The sequence below is a fragment of the Ursus maritimus genome, unplaced genomic scaffold (genome assembly GCF_017311325.1).
Source record: "Ursus maritimus isolate PB19 unplaced genomic scaffold, ASM1731132v1 scaffold_1, whole genome shotgun sequence".
Lineage (NCBI taxonomy): Eukaryota > Metazoa > Chordata > Mammalia > Carnivora > Ursidae > Ursus > Ursus maritimus.
In genome coordinates this window covers 78471794-78492699 of record NW_024423343.1, presented here as the reverse complement: position 1 = coordinate 78492699, position 20906 = coordinate 78471794, and the positions used below count along the sequence as shown (strand labels likewise).

At 46.3% G+C, this 20906-nt stretch overlaps 1 protein-coding gene across 1 annotated transcript in view; it reads left to right on the top strand.

Annotated features, from left to right (window-relative positions):
* The window catches only part of KIF5C (kinesin family member 5C), a 148912-nt gene that overhangs the window by 112116 nt on the left and 15890 nt on the right, over positions 1-20906 (top strand). Inside the window, exons 16-22 of the mRNA XM_040645119.1 lie at positions 4293-4481; positions 8111-8228; positions 10348-10424; positions 11517-11626; positions 13633-13734; positions 13964-14024; positions 18219-18290. Of these exons, the coding sequence (XP_040501053.1) occupies positions 4293-4481; positions 8111-8228; positions 10348-10424; positions 11517-11626; positions 13633-13734; positions 13964-14024; positions 18219-18290 (729 nt within the window). The remainder of the gene's footprint in view (positions 1-4292; positions 4482-8110; positions 8229-10347; positions 10425-11516; positions 11627-13632; positions 13735-13963; positions 14025-18218; positions 18291-20906) is intronic.

Here is a 20906-nt window from a genome sequence, read left to right as displayed (position 1 = left end):
TGAATATTTCATGAATCTTGGCGAATGAAGCTAATTTTAGCACAGAATTCTCAGATACTATAAGATCAACCCTATTCAGCTCCATTTTGGTGGCTTTATGTTTAGGGATTTAATTTTTAGAAGCATGCAGTGGTGTCGAGCTGAGATTTAGGTGATTAAGTGGCCCATGCAATGTGAAGGTGGGGTTGGTTTATGAGAAGTTGGTGCCTGCTGCTGATAACGATAAAGGAAGATATTTTTATGCCACGTTCTAAAATAGAGCTGATGAGAAATGCTAATGAAATCAAGGAGCGTCTGGGTGCTTCGGCATTAAAAAAAGAGTCTTTACCTTTGGGAACCTGAAGTATGATTGAGATTATTTTTAAATACTTAGCTGGATGTTTTCAAGATATTTTTGGATTCCAGACACTGGATGCCTTAGTTAATTTCATTGATAACTAGTTATTTTCATTGATAATTCTCACTCATAAAGCATCATATTCTTAATCATTCTGAGTTTTTTCCCCCCTTTACGATTATGATTTAATCATTAGGGCAATGAGAACTAGAGGGTAGGAGTTGTGTGACTTTGGGCAATTCACTATATTTCTCGGGCTTCATTTTCCTGATTTGTGCAATGATGAGATGAGCCCGCATTATCTTGCAGGTTGTCAGCTCAGAAATTGCATGAGTGATACGTATAGTTCTTAGATCTACATTGTGGGTATAGAGTACTGGTTATGAGTACTCAATTGATAGAACTCTTTTATCTAAGAAGATGATCAGATCAGGGAGACCTTTGTCAGTGATCTTGTTTTTCTTCCTAAAACCCTATTCAGTTCCCACACAGTGCCTCTGGTCGTACCCTGGGATGAGGGGAAAAGATGCCCTCCTTTCCAGAATGTAAGAGGCCCAGACAGCAGGAAAACAGAAGAACCCATATTTCTTCAGTTCTGTCATGTCTTGACATGTCTGACATTTTCAGAGTCCAGACAATACTTTGTTTAGTCTGCAAAACAAGATGAGAACACCCAGTGATGGTGAGCCTAGAACGGACTTTCTCTGGGTTTAGTAGTGACCTTCCTCTTTTTCCTATGTCACCAGGCTTTCTTTAAAACAAAGATTTCCAGAAGTCTAGAATAGAAAGTTGAGGTAGAGTAAATGAAATGGATTGGATTAGCTGCCAGATTTTCTTTCGACTTTGGGTCTGGGTGAGGTGGAGGTGAAGAATTTCCGGCAGATGAGGGGCTGTGGGCTCCAGCAGCATCAGGGACCTTTCTGTGGTTGGGCCAGAGATGCAGATAAGTTTCTTCAGATCCTGGGCCCTAAATCAACCCTCATCACCAACAGCTCTACTCCCATCAATCTCTTCGATACAGCCTTGGGTCTGTGAGGGCCAGGGTCTCGCTGCCAGGAAAACTTGCTTCTCCAGTCCCCTCCTGCCTATCAAGCTCTTGGAAACAACCATATCATGCCTTAGCTCTGTACTGCACTGACAAGGAAAACGGACATTTCTGAAAATTAAAAAAAAGAAGAAGAAAAAGGAAAAAAGGACTTCTAGTCCCATTCTTACTTTTAGGTGTTGGAATGTGAATAGTCACCTCACTTAGCTTTTGCTAGGCCTAGAAATGGCACCTTGCACAATAACCCCATGCTCCTGAGCCCTGGGGTGGGCATGGGGGTGACTCCTATATAGACGGGGTGAGAGGGGCAGGCGGCATCTGCATTCCCGCGTAAAGGCAGCCCTTTCTCCTGGGTTAGTCAGCTTCGTGTGCACAAGTTGGAGTCGCTGTCAGACCCAGGGGAGAGTTATAAATAACATTTTAGCAACAAGCTTGATTCTCCTTTTTGAAATAATGGTGTGCTGGGATTACTGAAAACTTTGAATTTACTTTGAATGACTAAATATATGAACTCTTAAGTGGTTAAGACAAAACAAAACAAAGTCAACAAAAAAACAATTTTAAAGTAAAACCATTTGTTTTTATTTATTTGTTTATTTATTTATTTTTTAAAGATTTTATTTATTTATTCGACAGAGAGATAGAGACAGCCAGCGAGAGAGGGAACACAAGCAGGGGGAGTGGGAGAAGAAGAAGCAGGCTCCTAGCGGAGGAGCCTGATGTGGGACTCGATCCCAGAGCTCTGGGATCACGCCCTGAGCCGAAGGCAGAGGCTTAACAACTGCACCACCCAGGCGCCCCTGTTTTTTGTTTTTAATATCAGACTCAAAATCTCCTCTTAGACTTCCTAGGACAAGAGTAGGCTCCAGAAGTTATGATTCTGGCTTTGGGGGAAAAACATCCAGCTTTCATTTTGGAGGAAGCCCGTTATCGTGTATACTATTTTCCTCTTCTCCAATGCACATAGGGTCTGGGCATGGAGTACAAAGTGTCCTTGTCTAAAGACAGAGCTGGAGAGGACGAGGTATTCGTTCCCTTCCCCAAATGCCCTACCTATTGGTCCAGTGGTGTTTTCCCACCAGGAGCTGGTGTGGGTCGTGAACTCCACGTGAAAGAGATGGATGTTCGCACAGCTTTCTACAGAAGCTGGACAAATACAGAGGACATACCTGGTGAGGCTAAAGAAGCAGCTTCTCCTCTCTGTTCCACGTTGGGCCAATCACAAAGGCAGAGGAACAAAGCTGCACTGAAAGATCGGGGCGTTTCTCAGCCGTTCTCTTCCTGCTCCTGGGTCGTAGAAGGAATGCGATGGGGAATGGTGTTGGTAGGCAAATCATTACTGGCAGTCCGAATCAGAAGTGGCTCAGCAAGGACCTCCATTAAAAGAAGACTGTAGGTTTTCTTGCTGTAAACATAGGTTCTGCTTTGTATTGATTTGACACTGGTCTCATTTGACAAATCCTGTTGTGGAATCCTGGGGGGGGGGGTTGACACCAAGTTACAGGCACTCAGTGTGGTCTGCTGTACTTCCAATCTGCTACCAATTTTCAGGGTTGACACACGATTCCATATTCCTAGCTCTTAAATTTTTACAGAAAAAAAAAAATCATATGATGAGTTAATGACAGCAATAATGACAAAAGTGGGCAGTTATAATGTACTGTGGAACATTAAAACCATATTTGGAATCATTGTCTTAGAACCAATTGAAGCCTCTGTGGGCTGGGAACTGGACAGCGCTCTTGTGTTCTCCTGAGGTGCTAGCATGCCCTCTGGTGGTTAAACAAAATATTCGCACAGTTATTTTGCTCCTCTGATAATTGCCCTCCAAGAGCATGTTTGCATCTTGAGAGCAAATGGGTTTCTATCCCAAGTATCTTGCTTCGGTTTTTGTTTCCAGTTGAGCTCTAAAACTCAGACGCCAAATATGAGATCATGCAGAAATGCTGGCTTTCAGAATCTTTCTTTCTAAAGGTGGATTTAGACCGTTAAACTCTAAGGTAATTTTATTTATTTATTTGAGAGAGAGCTGGGGGGGCAGGTTCAGAGCAAGAGGGAGAAAGAGTCTCAAGGAGATTCCTGCGCTGAACCTGGAGCCCAGTGCAGGGCTCCATCCCACAACCCTGAGACCATGAGCTGAGCTGAAACCAAGAGTCCGCCACTTAACCAGATACGTCACCCAGGCAGATAATTTTAAATAATATAAGCTAGATTCTTGTCTCCTTGGAAAGGGCAGGCACATACAGGCAGGGAAATATTGATTGGTAGTAAATGAAAAGTCATGTAGGAAAATCTTCATCTAAAAGGGCATTTGGTAACAGCACATTCTTAATTCATTAGATTTTTTTTGTTTGTTTAACTGAAGACTAATAGAAAATCCTTTTTATTTCAACCCTTGCTTACAGAAGCATATTCAGAACATTAGACTACTCTCTCTGAATAGCAGGCTATAGAGGACATAATTGAAATTTTGATTTGAGTTCTTATAGGGACTCAGAGTCACCTTTAGAAACACTAGACCTTGCAGCCTTTCTAGAAATGTGAAGTATTGGACGTTGAATGGAATACATCTTCAGAGGTATCTCTTCTTTAATCTTCAGTGTCTTTTCCCTCTGATATCATGTCTTTCATTCTAAAAATTGATTGTAATGAAAAACCTGGCTGATTGAGGATTATATTTAGTAAGGGTTTCTAATTCAGTCTTACCTGAGGTTTCAGAAAACTTGGGATATACTTATATAGTGAATATATAGTAAAATTTAGCTCTCATTTTCAGCTTGTGGTCCTATAATTAGGGATTCCTAATCAGAAATCCAAAGACATCTTGGGGATCCACGGACAGATTTTCAGGGCCCCACGAATCTCTGGAAATTGTAAGCAATAGTTGAGCGTATTCCTTCCTGTGCTCAGTTGGCAGATGTGAACGGAGTCATTGAGGAGGAGTTCACCATGGCCCGCCTGTATATCAGCAAGATGAAGTCGGAGGTCAAATCCCTGGTGAACCGCAGCAAACAGCTCGAGAATGCCCAGATGGACTCCAACAGGAAGATGAATGCCAGTGAGCGGGAGTTGGCGGCCTGCCAGCTGCTCATCTCCCAGGTAGGTCACCCCGTTCCCCCTCATTTCACTCCCTTGACTCTTGAAATCTGCTTCCTCTGTGCTCTTACTGGGTCTGATGGTGCATGATAGGGAGAGTTGATGGATTTTGCTTCACATAAGACTTGTCCATGGCCTCCCCAGACAGTGACAGCCCAAGCTTATGCTTAAGGCTAGATTTTGTTGTGTGAATTACATGAATTACCTTCAGTCTCTGTTCAAAGGATGTGTCTACATATCTCTGTATGGATACCTAGGTAGGTAGGTAGGTAGAGATCGTAATGAATGGATGAGACTAGGTGGAATCTGAAACTCCTATGAGCTAAGGCAACATTCCTCTATCTTTTAATCTCTACCACAGGTCCAATTTAATATGTGAAAACAAACTATTTGTGGCTGCTGCTATTAATAATAATAGTAGAAGGTATCATCTTTTTACAAAGTTCTTATTTATTTGAGAGAGGGAGAGAGCACGAGCATCGGGAGGGCCAGCGGGAGAGGGACAAGCAGACTCCCCGCTGAGCAGGAAGCCCCATGCGGGGCTCGATCCCAGGACCCCAAGGTCATGACCTGAGCTGAAAGCAGATGTGTAACCGACTGCGCCACCCAGGCGCCCCACTAGTAGTAGGTAACATTGTATTGAGGGTTTACAGTGCTCCACGCACTGTGCGGAGCGCTTCCTGTGCATTATTTCACTGGATCTTTAAAAAGTCCTGGTGGGCAGGTTTTATTATTACTCCTGTTTTTCAGATGAGGAAAGTGAGACTCAGAAAGATTAAATATACGGTTCAAACTCATACAGCCAGCGAAAGGCAGATCTGGGACTCAAACCAAAGCATGTGTGAACACAAAGCCTTGAAGGGATTTTCGAGCCCAGGGCACATCGCATCTGCTCAGTGAGTCAGGCTGCTCTTCTGTCGATTGAAATGGCGTTTGCATTTTCGTGAGGTGGTTTCAGAAAACAGCAGCCTGGTTTCTGGTGGCACCGATATTTGGGCTTGGTGTTTGGGTTTGAGGCTTCTGGGAGTGTTGCTGTGAGGGCTGCTCACTGCCTTAGACCAGGCATTAAAGCAGCTGAAATCATTTGCAGGAAACTGATACCAGCATGGAGTGGTGTATCAAATAATACTGAGAAACAGACAAAAGCATATGTCACTCTGGTATGCTTGTAAACACGGTAACAGGCCATCATAGAACCAGCCCCAGCCACCTCGTTTCCCAAATAGTAATCTAACAGATGCAAATTAACACATCAAGTTTCCATTTTATAACCAACATATTAAACAAAAATGTATTGGAAAGATTATTCAATGTTGGTGTGTGATAGTGAAATTTATATACATCACTGAGAAAAGTATAATTCGGTCAGTCCTTTTGGAAAGCACCTTGGGAATCAAAAACCATTAAAATGTAAGTACTTCAGTAATTTCATTTATGGTATTCTTCATTGGTAATGAAAATGCAAAAATTTTATTTTATATGTCTATTTCCTGATTAAAATATGCAAAGCCTATATGGAAGATGTTGAGTGCAATATTACTTACATTACAGCAAAATAAAATACCCCAATATCTATTGATAGGCTAATGACATTAAGTTCCATGGAAGATTGCTATGCAGCCCTTACAAAAAATGTACAAAACATAGCCATTTGGAAAGTATGATTACATAAAGGTGAGTGAGAATGAAAATGCCCGGTTACACTTATGCTGTGACTTGCAACTTTATACAGTATGCGTTCATACAGATAAGACCAGGAATGGCTGATTAGTTAAGTATAGTTTATGGATGGGGGCGCCTGGGTGGCTTGTCAGTTAAGGGTCAGACTCTTGATTTTGGCTTAGGTCACGATCTCAGGGTTGTGGGATTGAGGCCCGCATCAGCTCCGTGCTCAGCACAGAGTCTGCTTGTCCCTATCCCTCTGCTCCCCACCCCACCCCCAAAACAAATAAATAAAATCTTTAAAAAAACCCAAAAGAGTGATAATCTATACCACTTTTTAACCACTTCTTTCTGGATTTGCTCTACTATTTGACATTTTTATAATTAAAAAAATTGGAAAAAATGGGCAGAGTACATACACCTCAAGCCTGATATCCAGGTCACCTCTTGTACTGATAACACGTGCTTTTGGATAGTCCTGCCCCTAACATTTGGAGACCAAGGCAAGGGTACAAGTAGAGGTCCCTCAGTCTGCAGCCCACTGTCTTCTCTTTCCATCTGGACGCACCAGCCCTTCAGCACTCGTGTGAACTGATAGAACTGTGTAACTGTCAACTCTAATCTGTGTGAATGGATGACAGGAGCTGCAGTGCCAGCTCTGGGAGTGGCCTTTAGGGCCACTGGAGTAGGGAGCTTCTGGGTTTCCAGTTCCCAGAGTGTGGTCTGGAAGGGGACATGGGTTCCATGTGGCATGCCCCCTCGGCCTATGCATGCTTTGCTCAGCGGAGTTAGTGCAGCCAGAGGACGACCTCAGTGGGGTGTTCACAGTGTGGGGCCCAGGACTGAGTCTCCAGTTGCCCAAGTCTGAGAGTGACATTGACTCTCGGCATATGAGATCAGAGTCAAGAATATTAGCATATTAAAATGATAAAGGATAGCTGTGTTAGTGCTTTCTCCATTAGCAACGAATGCAGCTTTCTGTCGGGTGCTACTTTCTACTCTGTTACAGTTTATACAGAGCCAAATATTTAATCATTATTTTCTGGGATTCAAAAGTAAGAGAAACCTTAGCTCTTTATTTTCTGACATGATCTAAGGAATCTGACAAAATATTTCCAGCTAAAATGCTATTATTTTCTTCATTTACACTCATCCTTTTCATCAAAAGCTGTTCTGATAACATGACTGCTCTGAGTCCCATTTCCCAGAGGTTATTTCATTAGATTAGAGCTCGGTCTCCGGGGTTTTCCTGCCTTATGAACACTGTAGATCTTGAGTGGGGGAAGTGTCTACATATTTCCATCTGCTGAAAAGGGCCTGCTGTCTTTTTTTAGTTAATGAGCTTCCATTCATTCATTGGTTCCACTAATATTATTAAGCATGGACTCCATACCGTCATGGAGCTGACAAGTAAAAAGGGCTAGATAAATCATGTTGAAGTTGGGTGCCGAGTGATAAGGACTCTGGGTGGGTAGGGGTGGAGTGCTTCCTAGGGAGAGGGAATATAAAATGCAAGGTCTCTGAGACATAGGAATTGGTGTGCTTGAGAGACAGGAAAAGAAAAGACACAATATTTGAGTTCTGAAGACAGAATCCAGAGGTGCCCGTTCCAAGAATGAAGCCTCTGCCCTAGACACTTTCCCAGTCTTTTCTTTCCAGCGCACTGTTTTCTACGAGGAGAAAAACCAGCTTGGGCTTTGGCATCTCACTTAAGCGGATGGTGAGGAGGAGCATGGTGATGAGAGGGGTCGGGGAGGAATGAAGCAGAGGAGCAGAGGGAGGAAACAGAGGGCCTTGTTAGTCTGTGATCACAGATCCCAAGCCAAGGGCAGAATCATTTGGGAGTTGGTACTTGAAAAAGGGACCCAAGAAGTCCTCTCTTGCGTTTTCCCATCAGACAGCCCCAGGCAAGCCAAGATGGCCGTTGTTGGTCACTCACGCCTCCTTTTTACCTGTTTGTTTATTTAAAGCACGAAGCCAAGATCAAATCCCTGACAGACTACATGCAGAACATGGAACAGAAGAGGAGGCAGCTGGAAGAGTCCCAAGACTCGCTCAGTGAAGAGCTGGCCAAGCTCCGAGCCCAAGGTAAATGACCGAGTGCTTCGCAGGTGTGGAGCTCTTGGCCTACATCAGATATGCTCTAGTTGGCCGAACCCATGATGTTTGGTTTTGCTCAATTACAGCATTTCTAGATCTACTGCAAACAGTGGAATAATTACCGGGAGGGGGTGGTGAAACAAAAATATCTAGAAGATTGCCCCCACCCAATTATCTGCTCCCCTTCCCATTTTCCCTCCATCCACCCTGTTGCCTGAGTCAGAATCTTCTCTCCTCCACCTCCTGCCTGCAGTCTGTCACCATGACCTGTCCATTTGACCTGCCAGATGCTTGTCTGCTTCTGCTCCTCTCCACCTTTATTTTCACTGTCCTTAATCCTAATGAAGAGTTGTGGCTACATCCATCTACGGAGGCTCTCACCCCATCTGCTCCAGGCCAGCCACTGTGCTGCATCCCAGGGAACTGTTCTAAAATCACCTTCTATCTTGTGCCCAACCTCATGCCTCTGACCCTTCCATGCTGTCCCAATGCTCTTAATATAGTCTGAGCTTCTACCAATGGCTGCCTGCAGCATTCATCCTTGGAACCAGCTCTTCCCTTTGCCGGACAGCCTCCTGATGCCCTTTGCTGAGGGAAGTGCCTGACACCTAGGAAGCACTCAATAGACATGAATAAATGGAAAAAATTTGAGAGCGGTAACTGGAAATGCAGAAACCAGAACAGGTTTAAGAACAGATGCGTTGTGGTGAAATGGAACACACGCACCATGAATGGCAATGAAAATTGTTAGAGTCCTTTTGGAAAGCAATTCAAAAATAAATAGTAATAATCATAACACTTTTCATACCTTCTGATCCTCAGATCTCAAATATTCATTGCAGCATTCCTTGTGTTAGTAGGGGAAAGAAAAGGAAGGCACCTACATGCCCAGCTGTTAGGCCAGCTGTGGGCTGTTGTTTAACAGAACACGTGTTTTGTTTTGGAGGTGAAGTACGTGTGGGCTGTCCAGCCATGCTTACGAGGTGTTTTTAGATTACAGATCATAATATGTAATCTTTTCTTCACTGGGGTTATCATATTTAGGAATCAGTGGATACTTGTGTTCCGAGTCCTGCAGGATAATATTTGAAATGGAGATGATCTTGATAGGGTGGTAGGACTGGTGACGATGCCACCCTTCTTTATTTCCTTTATTGTTAACATAGTTGCTTGCTCAGTAAATACATTTTGTTTCAATGCCAAGGCAGATTGAGAAAGAGCGAGAACATCCTCACCCCGCTACGACCTTGTCATGTTTTCTTTATGTGATAACGGATAAATGTTAGACATAGCGTGCTCCCCTTAAGACTCGACATGGAAAAGAACTTTTCTTTCTTGTAAACGGCTTCTGTTAGTGGTGCCACTGAGTACAAATAAAATGGAGGTGAGAAGATCTGAAATAAAGTGGAACAGACTCGATGGAAAGTGTAATGACTTGAGTGACACTGTTCTAAACCATTTTGCTACCTGCCCCCCACACCCCCTGGCTGTTGCTTGCTTTTGGTGCCCTGTGAGTGCCCCTGACCAAGGGGCTGGGACAGGCTCCCCCTGGAGGCCTGCCACACACCAAATAAGGGCCTTCCTGTTTAATCTGGAGATTCTTTTGTATTTCTGTTTTCTTTGTTCTTGTCCTTAGATTTTGTTTTCCTGCTCTAGATTCTTAGAAAATAAACAGCGTACCCATGGGAGGTAAATTAGCTCTTTCTGGAACTCTAACAGTGGCGTGCATCCAAATGCCACTAACACAGAGTGCTTTCTGATTTGCGAAGCAGGTTGCCGTACACGGCCTCAGGGGCTGCTCACTGAGGCCAGGTATGAGGTCATACACAGCCCCGTCCGTTCTGACCTAGAGCGGCCTCCTCCCAAGTCAGCACCCCTCCCCCGACAGCTGCCCCTCCCGCTGGGGTGGGCAGCCTCCCTCGGCCAGAAGTCTCCCCCGGGAGGCCCGATCTTGATTAGCATGGTTGTAATTGGTCATGTAAGCCCATGTTTCACTCCATGGCCTTTCTGCCCTTTTTTTGTCTTTTATCTTTTTAAAAATATTTTTTACTTTTGGATGTGAGTCCCACCCGTTAAATCTTAAATCATCGTTTAAAATTCAAAACAGAAAAAATGCACGAAGTCAGCTTCCAGGATAAGGAGAAGGAGCATCTGACGCGGCTGCAGGACGCGGAGGAAATGAAGGTGTGTAGGCCGCCCCTTCGCTGGAGCCCAGCGTGCGTGTGTTTGGACTGCGTTTCCTTATTCTAGGAAAATCTGTCTCCTTCAGAGATGCGTGTGGTAGCATAGGAGGGAGGGGGAGGGACTGGTGGCGGGCAGCAGAGCCGTTCTCACAGTGTGGCCTGGCGCAGGACTGAGAGGCAGACGGACGTGTGCAGAAGCCCGGAGAGCTCTGGAGCTAACAGTCATGGTGCATTAGGATATGCTTCTTCCCTGTTCCTGGGGAAGGGGGACGGAGCAGCCCCTCCCGGTCACCGCGTGGGCCGCACTGCTGAGCTGAGCTTCTGAGGAAACGTTTGCCCTTCCTTTGGATAAAAGAGAACATCTCTCCCCTTGACCTTTCTCAAGAAGCACCCCAGATTTGGATTTCCTTCGTACACAGAGAGATGTTTATTTTTGGTCACATGTACAGTAGTGAAGGAAAATGTAGGAAAAATGATTGGGAAATAAGACTTCTAGGTGAATAAAATGAGGTATGAGAAGATGTAGAATTTTGATTCATTTTAGGCAAACCACAAGTCCCTTTGGGGGTAAGCCCGTAGATAAAACAGCGCCCGTGGCATGAGCCTGCTCCAGCCTCACCTTGAGGGGCGCTCCTCCTGGTTTCACATCGCTTTGCTGAAAAGGTCCCTTTGAACATCACCATAAATCTGTGCAGTGCTCAGGGCAGGGACAGTTCTCTAAACCTTACAGGTGAGGGAGTGTGGCTCACACGGGTTTCGTGGCTTGTCTGCAGTCACCTGGGTATAGTTAAGAGGTCTGTGCCCTCTGGCTGATCTGGCTAGAGAAGCCATGTAGCTCAGGTGAGCTGTAGAAGATCATGGGAGAGCTTTTTATTTAATTAATGGACTGATTTGCTCCTAGGGCCCCGCTGGGTTTTATCAAGATCTTTGGGTTTTGTTGTGCCTGTAAAGCAAGGCAGGTTCTGGGGGCCCCAGTTTTGGGATTTGACAGCCGAGGGACGTAGGGTAGGAGGTAGAAGCAATCCAGGGCTTGTCACGGTGTGGGCTGTGAGCCAATGAGTGGATGACACATTTCTCTTGGCCTGGCTTGCAGAAGGCGCTGGAGCAGCAGATGGAGAGCCACCGGGAAGCTCACCAGAAGCAGCTGTCCAGACTTCGGGATGAAATCGAGGAGAAGCAGAAAATCATTGATGAGATTCGGGAGTGAGTCGGCCCAGGGGCTCTTGGGACGCAGGGGTGGGCATGGCTCTCTAGCCAGCTTGGAAGGACGCAGCTTGGAGCCGAGGGCTGCTCTCCTCGGCCTGCAGGCTCTGTGTTCTGCCCTGTGCCACAGCGGGCTAGACGTGCCGCTTCCGAAGTCTGTTCTCCCATCTGGAGCTGAGCCTCTGGGGGCTCTGGTGGGGCAGGTGGCAGGCGGGCGCCCTTCTGCGTCCCCCAGGAGCCGGGGTCATGTTGGTGCCTCAGCTGTGTGAAAATACATACAAAAATACACAAAAAAACAAAGAACAACCCTCCATCGGTCCTGACTCAAGGGTTCGGATAGGCTGCTAAGTACTCCAGCGAAGACAGTCAGCTCCTGCTGCCTCCTCACCCAACACATGAATATGCCCCCGCACAGCCCCAAGCCACCGGGTCACATGCACACACTTCTCAGGGACCTGTGTCTGTGCTCGTGGACCTGGGGCTTTGCCAGGATGGCGTCATTGCAGCTTGTCTCTGGTGTCACCCCCCTCAGGGCCATTTTCCCATCCTGTCACCAACACTGAAGAACCCCTGCTCCATAATGACCTCTCCCCTCCTCCTCTCTCAACTTCCCTCCTCCTTGTCAAAACAAGGCAGCAAGCTGGGGAGTGCCTTCAGGGTCCTCTCCTTGAGGCGCTTAGGTGTTTGCAGTGAGTCCCTCGGCGATCTTTGCACCTCCTTGCAGAATAATGTTTTTAAATGCCCCCAAATAAAAGATGAGGGAAAATGAAGAAAACCAGTTATGTTGAAATACAGTTCCATCCACTAACCCCTCCCCCCCCAAGATCTAGATGAAAGCCTCCCTCCGCTTCCACTTTCTGTAGATAAAGAACCAGATTTCTGTATGGGAAGCAAGGCAAGGTTAAATGAGTTTCTTAGGGTCACACTGCTAAGTAGGGATCAAACTGGAGTTAGAGTTTAATTCTGCAGGCTACTGATCCAGATCCCTCTCCGTCGTGTCCAAGCTGCTCACACAGCACATTTGCATTTTGAGAGGAGAATGGTAACGAAGCGAAGTGTGAGTGGCGTGATCTGGGCTTGGTGCACACTGTCTACCTGAGGCAAGTCCTTGGCATCGTCTTTGCCCTCCTCCTTTTGGACCACCCCCGTGCTGTTACTCATGTTGTTCTTTCCCCTTCAGACATGTCCTGCATTCTTTATTATGATTAATCCCCCTTGACATGTTCAGCTGGAGGGGGATGGGGGCGGGGAAAGGGACGAGAGAAGGAGGTAGGGTTGTTAGGGTTGTTGAGTGAGTTAGTAGTTGGAGAAGTTTCCTTGGCCTGCGCCTTCCAAACAGACTCTGGGTTTTCCTTCAGATAGCGTGGAATCTGTTCTTTTACGGATGCACAGGCGTGGCCAGACAAAAGGTTTTATAAATACTGCGTGCAGATGTTGACCAAGTGCCCCCAACCAGATGGCAAGTTTCTGGTTTTGCAGCAGACCCTGGGCTTTCTTTGTATTTCCTCTCTCTGTACCCCTTCTTGCAGACTTCACACAGTAGCACTGCCCCTGTTTCAGCCAGAAATTTGGACTTAGGAGATGTTTTCAGATCATTGGACCAGAGAAGAAGGGAAGGGTGAAATGGCCAAATAAGATTTCCTGAGTGGGTGCATGCCGTCCGTAGGGCAGACAAAGCCGAATTCTTCTGACTGTGCTCTCTTTCTCTATTTTAAAATACCAGCCCTTTGCCTAGCTCATTATTTTCCCCCCAAAGCTCTTACACAAGCCAACTCTAAATATATTCTTGAAGCCTTATGTTTCGTGCCTCTGAGATGTTCCCAGAAATTAGTGTTCACTTGGGCAGGGAGGAAGCTGTGAGGTTGTTCTCTGATCCCTCAGAATCTTCCAGAATTGCTGCCTTTATCGCACAGAACTAATGGGGTTGGAACAGAACCGTGTCTTTAGCTGCGTGCCTCGGAATCGTAGACTCCTGTACAATGTATTGCTTTTTCCCTCAATTTCAGTTTGAATCAGAAACTGCAACTGGAACAGGAGAAGCTGAGTTCTGATTATAACAAGCTGAAAGTAGAGGACCAAGAGAGGGAGATGAAACTGGAAAAGCTCTTGTGAGTGCACTTGAAATATTTCCTCTCTTTTCTCTCCTCCCCGCGGAGTCTTAGGGAAGTCTACTTCCATGATTCCGATTCCTAAATATTCTGATTAGGTTGGGCCGATGTAAAAATAGAGCCTATTTGCATGAGATGGTTGGTTTTGTTGATTTATCTGTAGGTGCACATGACGTCTGGAAATCTCTGATGTGCCTTTGGTGGTTCATGACTCCTTTTTGTTTTTTAGGTTGCTCAATGATAAAAGGGAGCAAGCCAGAGAGGACCTCAAAGGGCTGGAGGAGACAGTGGTACATCAGCATGTTTTCCAACTTGTTTTAGTCCCAAAGACCCGATTAGTTTGTGATTTGTTGAATTTGTGTATTCTAAAACTTGATCTATGCCCACCTTTCTGACATACCGTTTTAGAGAAACTGTTTAGGCAAATACCACATATTTAGACATTAAGACAAATACAAATATTTAGACACACCATTTTAGACAAAATATCCCATGTAAAAGTGAGAATTGTAGAATTAATTCCCCAGCTCTTGATACCATGATTAATTGTCCCTCCATCTGTCCGTCCATCCATCCATCCATTCATCCATCCATCCATCCATCCATCCATAGTGCTATAATAGAGGCCCTGAGTGAGAGTGAAACTGACTTGCAAATCAATGCCTGAAACTTTACCGACTTTGCACGTTGTGACTTATTTCCATTCAACATTTAAGAGTACCTACTAAAGGCTGGTGTTCTTCTACGTGCTTGGGTTGTATCAATAAATGACAAAGATAAGACCCTGGCCTTTGTGAAGCTCGCCTTGAGCTGGGGGTGGGAGGACAGGCAGTGAACAATAAGGAAGGAAAGCATGACCTCCATTACATGGGTATAGAAAGTGCAGAGGTCCCACGAGGAGGTGACATTTGAGCAGGGACTTAAAGCAGGTGAAAGCACAAGCCATGGGGATGTCTGGGGGACGGGCCTTCCAAGCAGAGGCAATAGACCGTGCCAAGGCCCTGAGGTGAGCCCGGGGTTGTCATGTTGGAGAACAGCAGGAAAGTCGGTGATGCAGGGAAGAGACAAGAAGTAGAAAGGTCAAGACAAGAGCGGTTGTAGGCCAGGTAGGGCCTTGAGCCCTGCAGAGTTTGGGGCACAAGAGTGACAGATGAGAAGACCTCATCATTTGAAATCCTGGTTGTTTTTCTCCATTCTGCATCTGAATTCATGAGGTTTGTCTATGCTGGTTGACTTCCATTTCAGCTGCTCTGAGGGCTCTTGGCTCTTGAGAGCTCTGCAAAGTGCCACACAGCCTGTGTTTGAAGACAGGCTGTCTCAATAGAACCTCTCAATTCGGTGAAAACATGTCCGGTCATTTCACATGATAAAACAACAGAGAGACTATTGTTTAGATACAGCCATACATTTTTTAAACGATTTATTTATTTATTTGAGAGGGAGTGAGAGCACACGCACACAAGCGGGGGTAGGGCAGAGGGAGAGAGAATCCTCAAGCAGACTGCATGCACGGGGCTCGATCTCAGGACCCTGAGATCATGACCTGAGCCAAAATCAAGAGTTGGCCACTTAGCCAACTGAGCCACCCAGGCGGCCTGGATATAGTCATACATTTTGATTCCATTCATGTGTCATATGAATTTATGTGGGACTGTGCCTGCCTCCCAAGAATCCGGTGACCCCAGGCTGAAGGCACATGGTTGCTCAGGGTTGGACCTGATTGTGTACTCTGTTTCCTGGGCTGATGTTAGTTGCTCCTCAAAGCCAGGTGGAGGGACAGAGGGCACCGTCCACTCAGGACAGAAGTAAGATGACTGTGACTCAAAGGATCTTGGGCCTTTCCAACATGGTGGAGAAGATGGTAGATGCCTGCTGGCTCTAGGGAAACCGAAATGAAGCCATGAAGTTGCCTTATCTATGTCGTTTTACAGGAGAAGTGATACCCACAGTTACAGTAATTCTAAAAATTCAGAAAAATATTGAACTTTAAAATTCCCACTAGCCAGAGATAAGTGACATTTCAGTACCTTCCACCCATGAACTACCCTCACCCACCATCCCTGCCCCCTCCCACCCACACGCTTACCCACAGGGACAGACCCACTGACACTGGTTCCCTTTCTCTCTCCTGCTCTCACTCACCACTCACACACATCGCACACATCCACATGTGAAACCCCAAATTGGATCCCTACCACATGTGTCATTTTAGACTTGGATGTTTTCACCTAACCTGCTGTTGGAATCCTCCCCAAGGTGTAAATGTTCTTCAGTGACAGACTTGCTGCCCTTGGCTGCCCTTGGCTGCCCTTACTTGAACTCTCCTTAACACAAGGCCTCTTCTGGCTTCTTGAGTATTTGGGTGGGACGGGGTGTGTGTGTGTGTGTGTGTGTGTGTGTGTGTGTAGCCTGCTGTGCAGGGGTTGGAGTCTGAAGCCCACTCCAGGGGTTGACGTTGGAAGATGTCGAGGGTGTCTTGGGGCCCCAGGCAGCCATCTTGCTTTAACAGGACCCTTTGGGCTCTGGGGTTGGGCCTCTCCTGCTGTTAGTGGGCCTTGTGTTTTCACCTCTCTGGGCTCATCCTTGCTGTCCCCCGTGACAGGAAGCTGAGCCCTGAGCTTTTACACAGAGGGCAGTGGCCTGAGACAGGGAAGTTTCAGGGAAGTGAGTCAGATGGGATGAGGAGATGATGATATCGTGGAGGAAGATTCAGTGCTGCGGGAAGCCAAATGCTAGCTGCCTAAGCTTAAATGTGCAACTTACAAACTGTTTTGAAGATTTTTAACCACCCCTCCTGAACTGTTGAATACACGTAAGAACAAACAAGAATGAGATAAAGGTGCCAAACTCAGGACTTCAGAGTATTGGGTTTTTGGGCCCCGAGGAAATGCCTGGCCCTTTGACAAGGGACCTGTGTCTTCTCATTTCCCTTTGGTGTGGTGGCTTTTTTATGGACAATGTTTACTACGGTCACAGTTCAGTCAGGAATAAAATCCATGAAGCAGGAGAGCGGGAGAGCATGCAGTGCAGGGGCTGGGCCGGGCGGCAGGGGGATCCTCGGGCAGGGGCCTGGTGTGTAAATGTGAGCGCGGAGCTGCACGCCTGCACCTGCCCCGGAAGGCAGCTAGGCCTCAGACAGGTGCCATGTGCATCGTATCCGTAATAACAGGCCTATTTGGCTTCCTGCACAGTCATTTGCCTCATCTGAGGAAGCAATTGACTTTAGGTGCTTCTTATTTCAACACCGAATTGCAGACTTGGACCCGGTAACAAGACTTAAATTAACATAGAACTTTTATTCCAAGAATGTTAGTGTTCCCATGGCTGTATAGCCTGTTCCTTTTTCTTGTGAACATGGGCGAGCTGCATCCCTTGATGTTATGTGTTAAGAGCAGGTCAACTTAGACAAATTGAGTAGTTCAAATGCAAGTTTCTCTCTCTTCCCTCACGGGAAAGTACCTTGCAAGGAACCAACCATATCTCTAGTACTAAGAACCTGGAGACCTGAATGGGTGGAACTGTTTTGGTGTTCTGATCTTGCTAACAAAGGTCACCAGGTTTGACTCAGAGCCTTGTCTTCGCAATCTAATACCTAAGGGTTCATTTGTAGACAATAACTCAAAAAGAAGAAAAGATTGCCCCCAAGAAGTTAATTACAACGTAACAATATTAGGACAACAAAGGGAAACAACAAAGCCTACTGAAGAAAATAGCTGTCAAATATGGTGCATCGATAAGTTAATGGTAGGTAATGTTTACCGAGCACTTACAATGTGCCAGAAACTGCTGTAACAGTTTTATAAGGACTATCACATTTAATCTCGACAACACTGTGAGGCAACCATTATATTTATCCTCCTGTTACAAAGAAGAGAGGTGAGGTGCAGGAAGCTTAGGTGGGTTGCCCAGGGTTACATGGGGAGGAGGCCCACTACCTGCCTCACCCACAAGCTTAGTGGTGTAAAGCCGGCACACTTGGCCCAGGGCCAAAGGGGGGCGTGGAAAGATGAAAAATGTTGGTCCGCTGGGATGGGAGAGATTGTGGGTAACTTTCCATTTAGACTTGCTGACATTTTGTGTAATGTGTACGTGATAAATTAGAGCAAAGAAAGAATCTGTTCTGGTACAACACAGCCAACTAGGAATTTTTGTGAGAAAACGCGTTAACTTTTGTAGTTGAGGGGAGAGAAGTTCTATTTAGAACAGCGCAAATGAATAGGCTCTGTTCTAGTTTACAGTTCATGGTTTGAGCTCCTAGTCTCTGCCCCTGGGGGCAGTCTTGAGACAGCTGGAGGGATGGAAATATGTGGTGGGAAAGCCAGGGGGTAGTGGGGGAGCACCATGGCCTGGATGGTGGGCTCGCAGAGCAGGTGGGAGCCGTCTGCGTCATTGGGGCAACCAGACGGGGATGGTCTGGTGCCCAATGTGGCCTGAATTCGAGGTGTCTCCCACTTCATTGGCAATCTCACAATCTTCTCTTCCAGAGTCGGGAACTGCAGACTCTGCATAACCTCCGGAAACTCTTCGTCCAGGATCTGACTGCCCGGGTTAAAAAGGTGAGCTCTATTTTGTGTGAACAGGGCTGAGAAGAAAAGAAAAGATGGACAGAAAGAATCATTTGCCGTTGAAATATCACTTGCTTAAATTGGGCTGGTTGTGCTTAAAAATTAATTATTTCATGCCAGAAAATGTATTCAAAGAATGTACTGGAGGCAAAAAAAAGAAAAAAAAGTACTTGGGAATATTTTTCCATCTGATTTTTTCTTCTTAGTAAGAGGAAGTTATAATCCTCTCCCTGGCCTTTCATTTCAAACGAGCGCACACCTACGTGGCTGCAGTGCGAGAGCTGCCGTGCATGATGCCGGGAAAACCCAGGGGTCTCGTCAGGCAGTGCTGCCCTGAAGCTTGGCGAGCAGTGCTAGAATCCTGGAGAGATTAGAGGCAGGAGCCTCCTGTTTGCCCATGAAGGGCCGTTAGCGGCTGGGTCAGAGCATATGAAGCACTTTCACGTGCGTCTTACTTGCTCTTCCTGGCAACCTTGTGTAAGTGGTTCTTACTGTTCGGTTCTGTCTTAGTGGAGATAGGCTCAAAGGTTAAGTACCTTGCCTAAGGTCACACAGCTGGAAGAGCTGGAGGTAGGATGGAACCCAGGTCGTGTGACCTCTGAATCTGGGCTTCATTGATCCTCGTGCCTCCCACAGTGATCTCGGGGAGTCACCGTATAGTGAATCCCAGACCAGCTTGCAGAAGTTCCAGGAAGGAGGGAAGGGTGGGAGTGGCAGGAGGACTCCTCTTTAAATATGTTTAAACGTGATTGAGGAGGAGCGATGGGCCATATCCAGCTGTGTAGTAGGATGGAAGGAAGGTGTATTGAAAAGTACGCACATGTGTGCATGTGCATCTGTGTGAAGGAGCCAAGGGGAAGAGGTGAAATACATACAAAAGAGGAGGGGGTTGATGGTGTCAGATCTGAGTGGGACAGAATTAATAGCATGGATGCATGTATCAGCTTGGTAAGGGGAAGGGATACAATTTCCCAGAGAGGAGTAGTGGAGAGTCAAGCTGGAGATGTTTGCAGGACAATACATAACCATGGAAAAGTGCATCCGACGACTTTGATCTTCCGAGTTAATGTGGAGGTTCTGTCCTTGATGGAGAAGGAGGGGGGCCAATGCAGAGGCCACAGAGCCTAGCGAAAGCCCAGGCAGCCTGGGGGGATTTGTCAGGGATGAGTGAAGGCTGAGCAGTGGTGTGAGTGTCCAGCTGAAGGTCAGAGCGTGGATTTGCTGTGGTTCCAGGCCCGGAAATGAAAATAAAGAAAGGCAGAGAAGGGTAGGCGAGTTTAAGGGCCTAATGGCAGCAGTGGGGCAGGTAGGTAGTGACCACAGTCATCAAAATAGAAATGACCATCAGACCTGGACCGGGTAGGAAGGAGAGGCCAGAGCAGAGGGGACAGAGAGGGAGCCTGCAGAGATTATGGCAAGGACTGGAAAAGCTCCGTCAGAGGGAGGAGGGAGTCCAGGGGAGCTTAAGATCAGGCCCCCCTGATTTCATGATATGAACTCTCAAGGAAGGGCCTACTTGTAGACCCGTGGCTCTCAAAGGGTGGTTATCTGGCCAGCAGCTCGGGCACCCCCGGAGTACTCACTAGACATGCACATTCTCTAACCCACCCCAGGTCCACCGAAGCAGAGACTGGAGGTGGGGCCCAGCAAGCTGAGGTTTTTTGTTGTTTTTTTTTTTTTTTTAAATTTTATTTATTTATTTGACAGAGATAGAGACAGCCAGCGAGAGAGGGAACACAAGCAGGGGGAGTGGGAGAGGAAGAAGCAGGCTCATAGCGGAGGAGCCTGATGTGGGGCTCGATCCCAGAACGCCGGGATCACGCCCTGAGCCGAAGGCAGGCGCTTAACCGCTGTGCCACCCAGGCGCCCCAGCAAGCTGAGTTTTAACAAACCCTCCTCTGGGCAAAGTTTAAGAACCCTGGATGTAGATGGAAGAGACACAGGTTTGAGATCTGCGTGCAGCTGTCACTTCTCAGAAGGAGGGACGATGGTCTCCTCTGTAATCAGACGCAGCAAGGATGCCTTGCCATTTTGGGGCTCTAGGATGTGTTTGCACAGGTGTTTCTCAGCTTATCTGACTACGCAGCGTGGCCTTGCCAGGAGGGCATTTTTTGTCCATCTCAACATGTGATGAATTTCAAAAGTTTATCTAGCACAGCACTCAGATGCTGTGACTAGTTTGAGATGGATTCATTAAGTAATTTCATGGGATTGGAAGCTGAAGGGACAAGCAAAGGCCATTGAGACTTCCCCGTGGGACCACAGGCACTTGCCCAACAGCTTGGTGACTTATCTCAGTTGGGACGTTTGAAATGGATTTAGGTCTTGGGTTTATGTTTTCACACTGGTTCTTCTTAATGAGTTTTGGAACAGTTCTTTTGAAAAGAAGTCTGTTTACCCACCTGCAAGGGAGAGGTAAATTTCACAGAGAGAACTAATCTGTATCTTTCAAAGGAAGATTGAAAGTTTTGTTTTGTTTTGTTTTGTTTTGTTTTCAATTCTCTAAACTATAATGCTCGGAAAACCCTTGACACCAAACAAGGGAATTCATTGGGAAGGTCATGGAGTCTCAATTTTTAGAACTTCTCTTTATTTTCACTTTCAGAA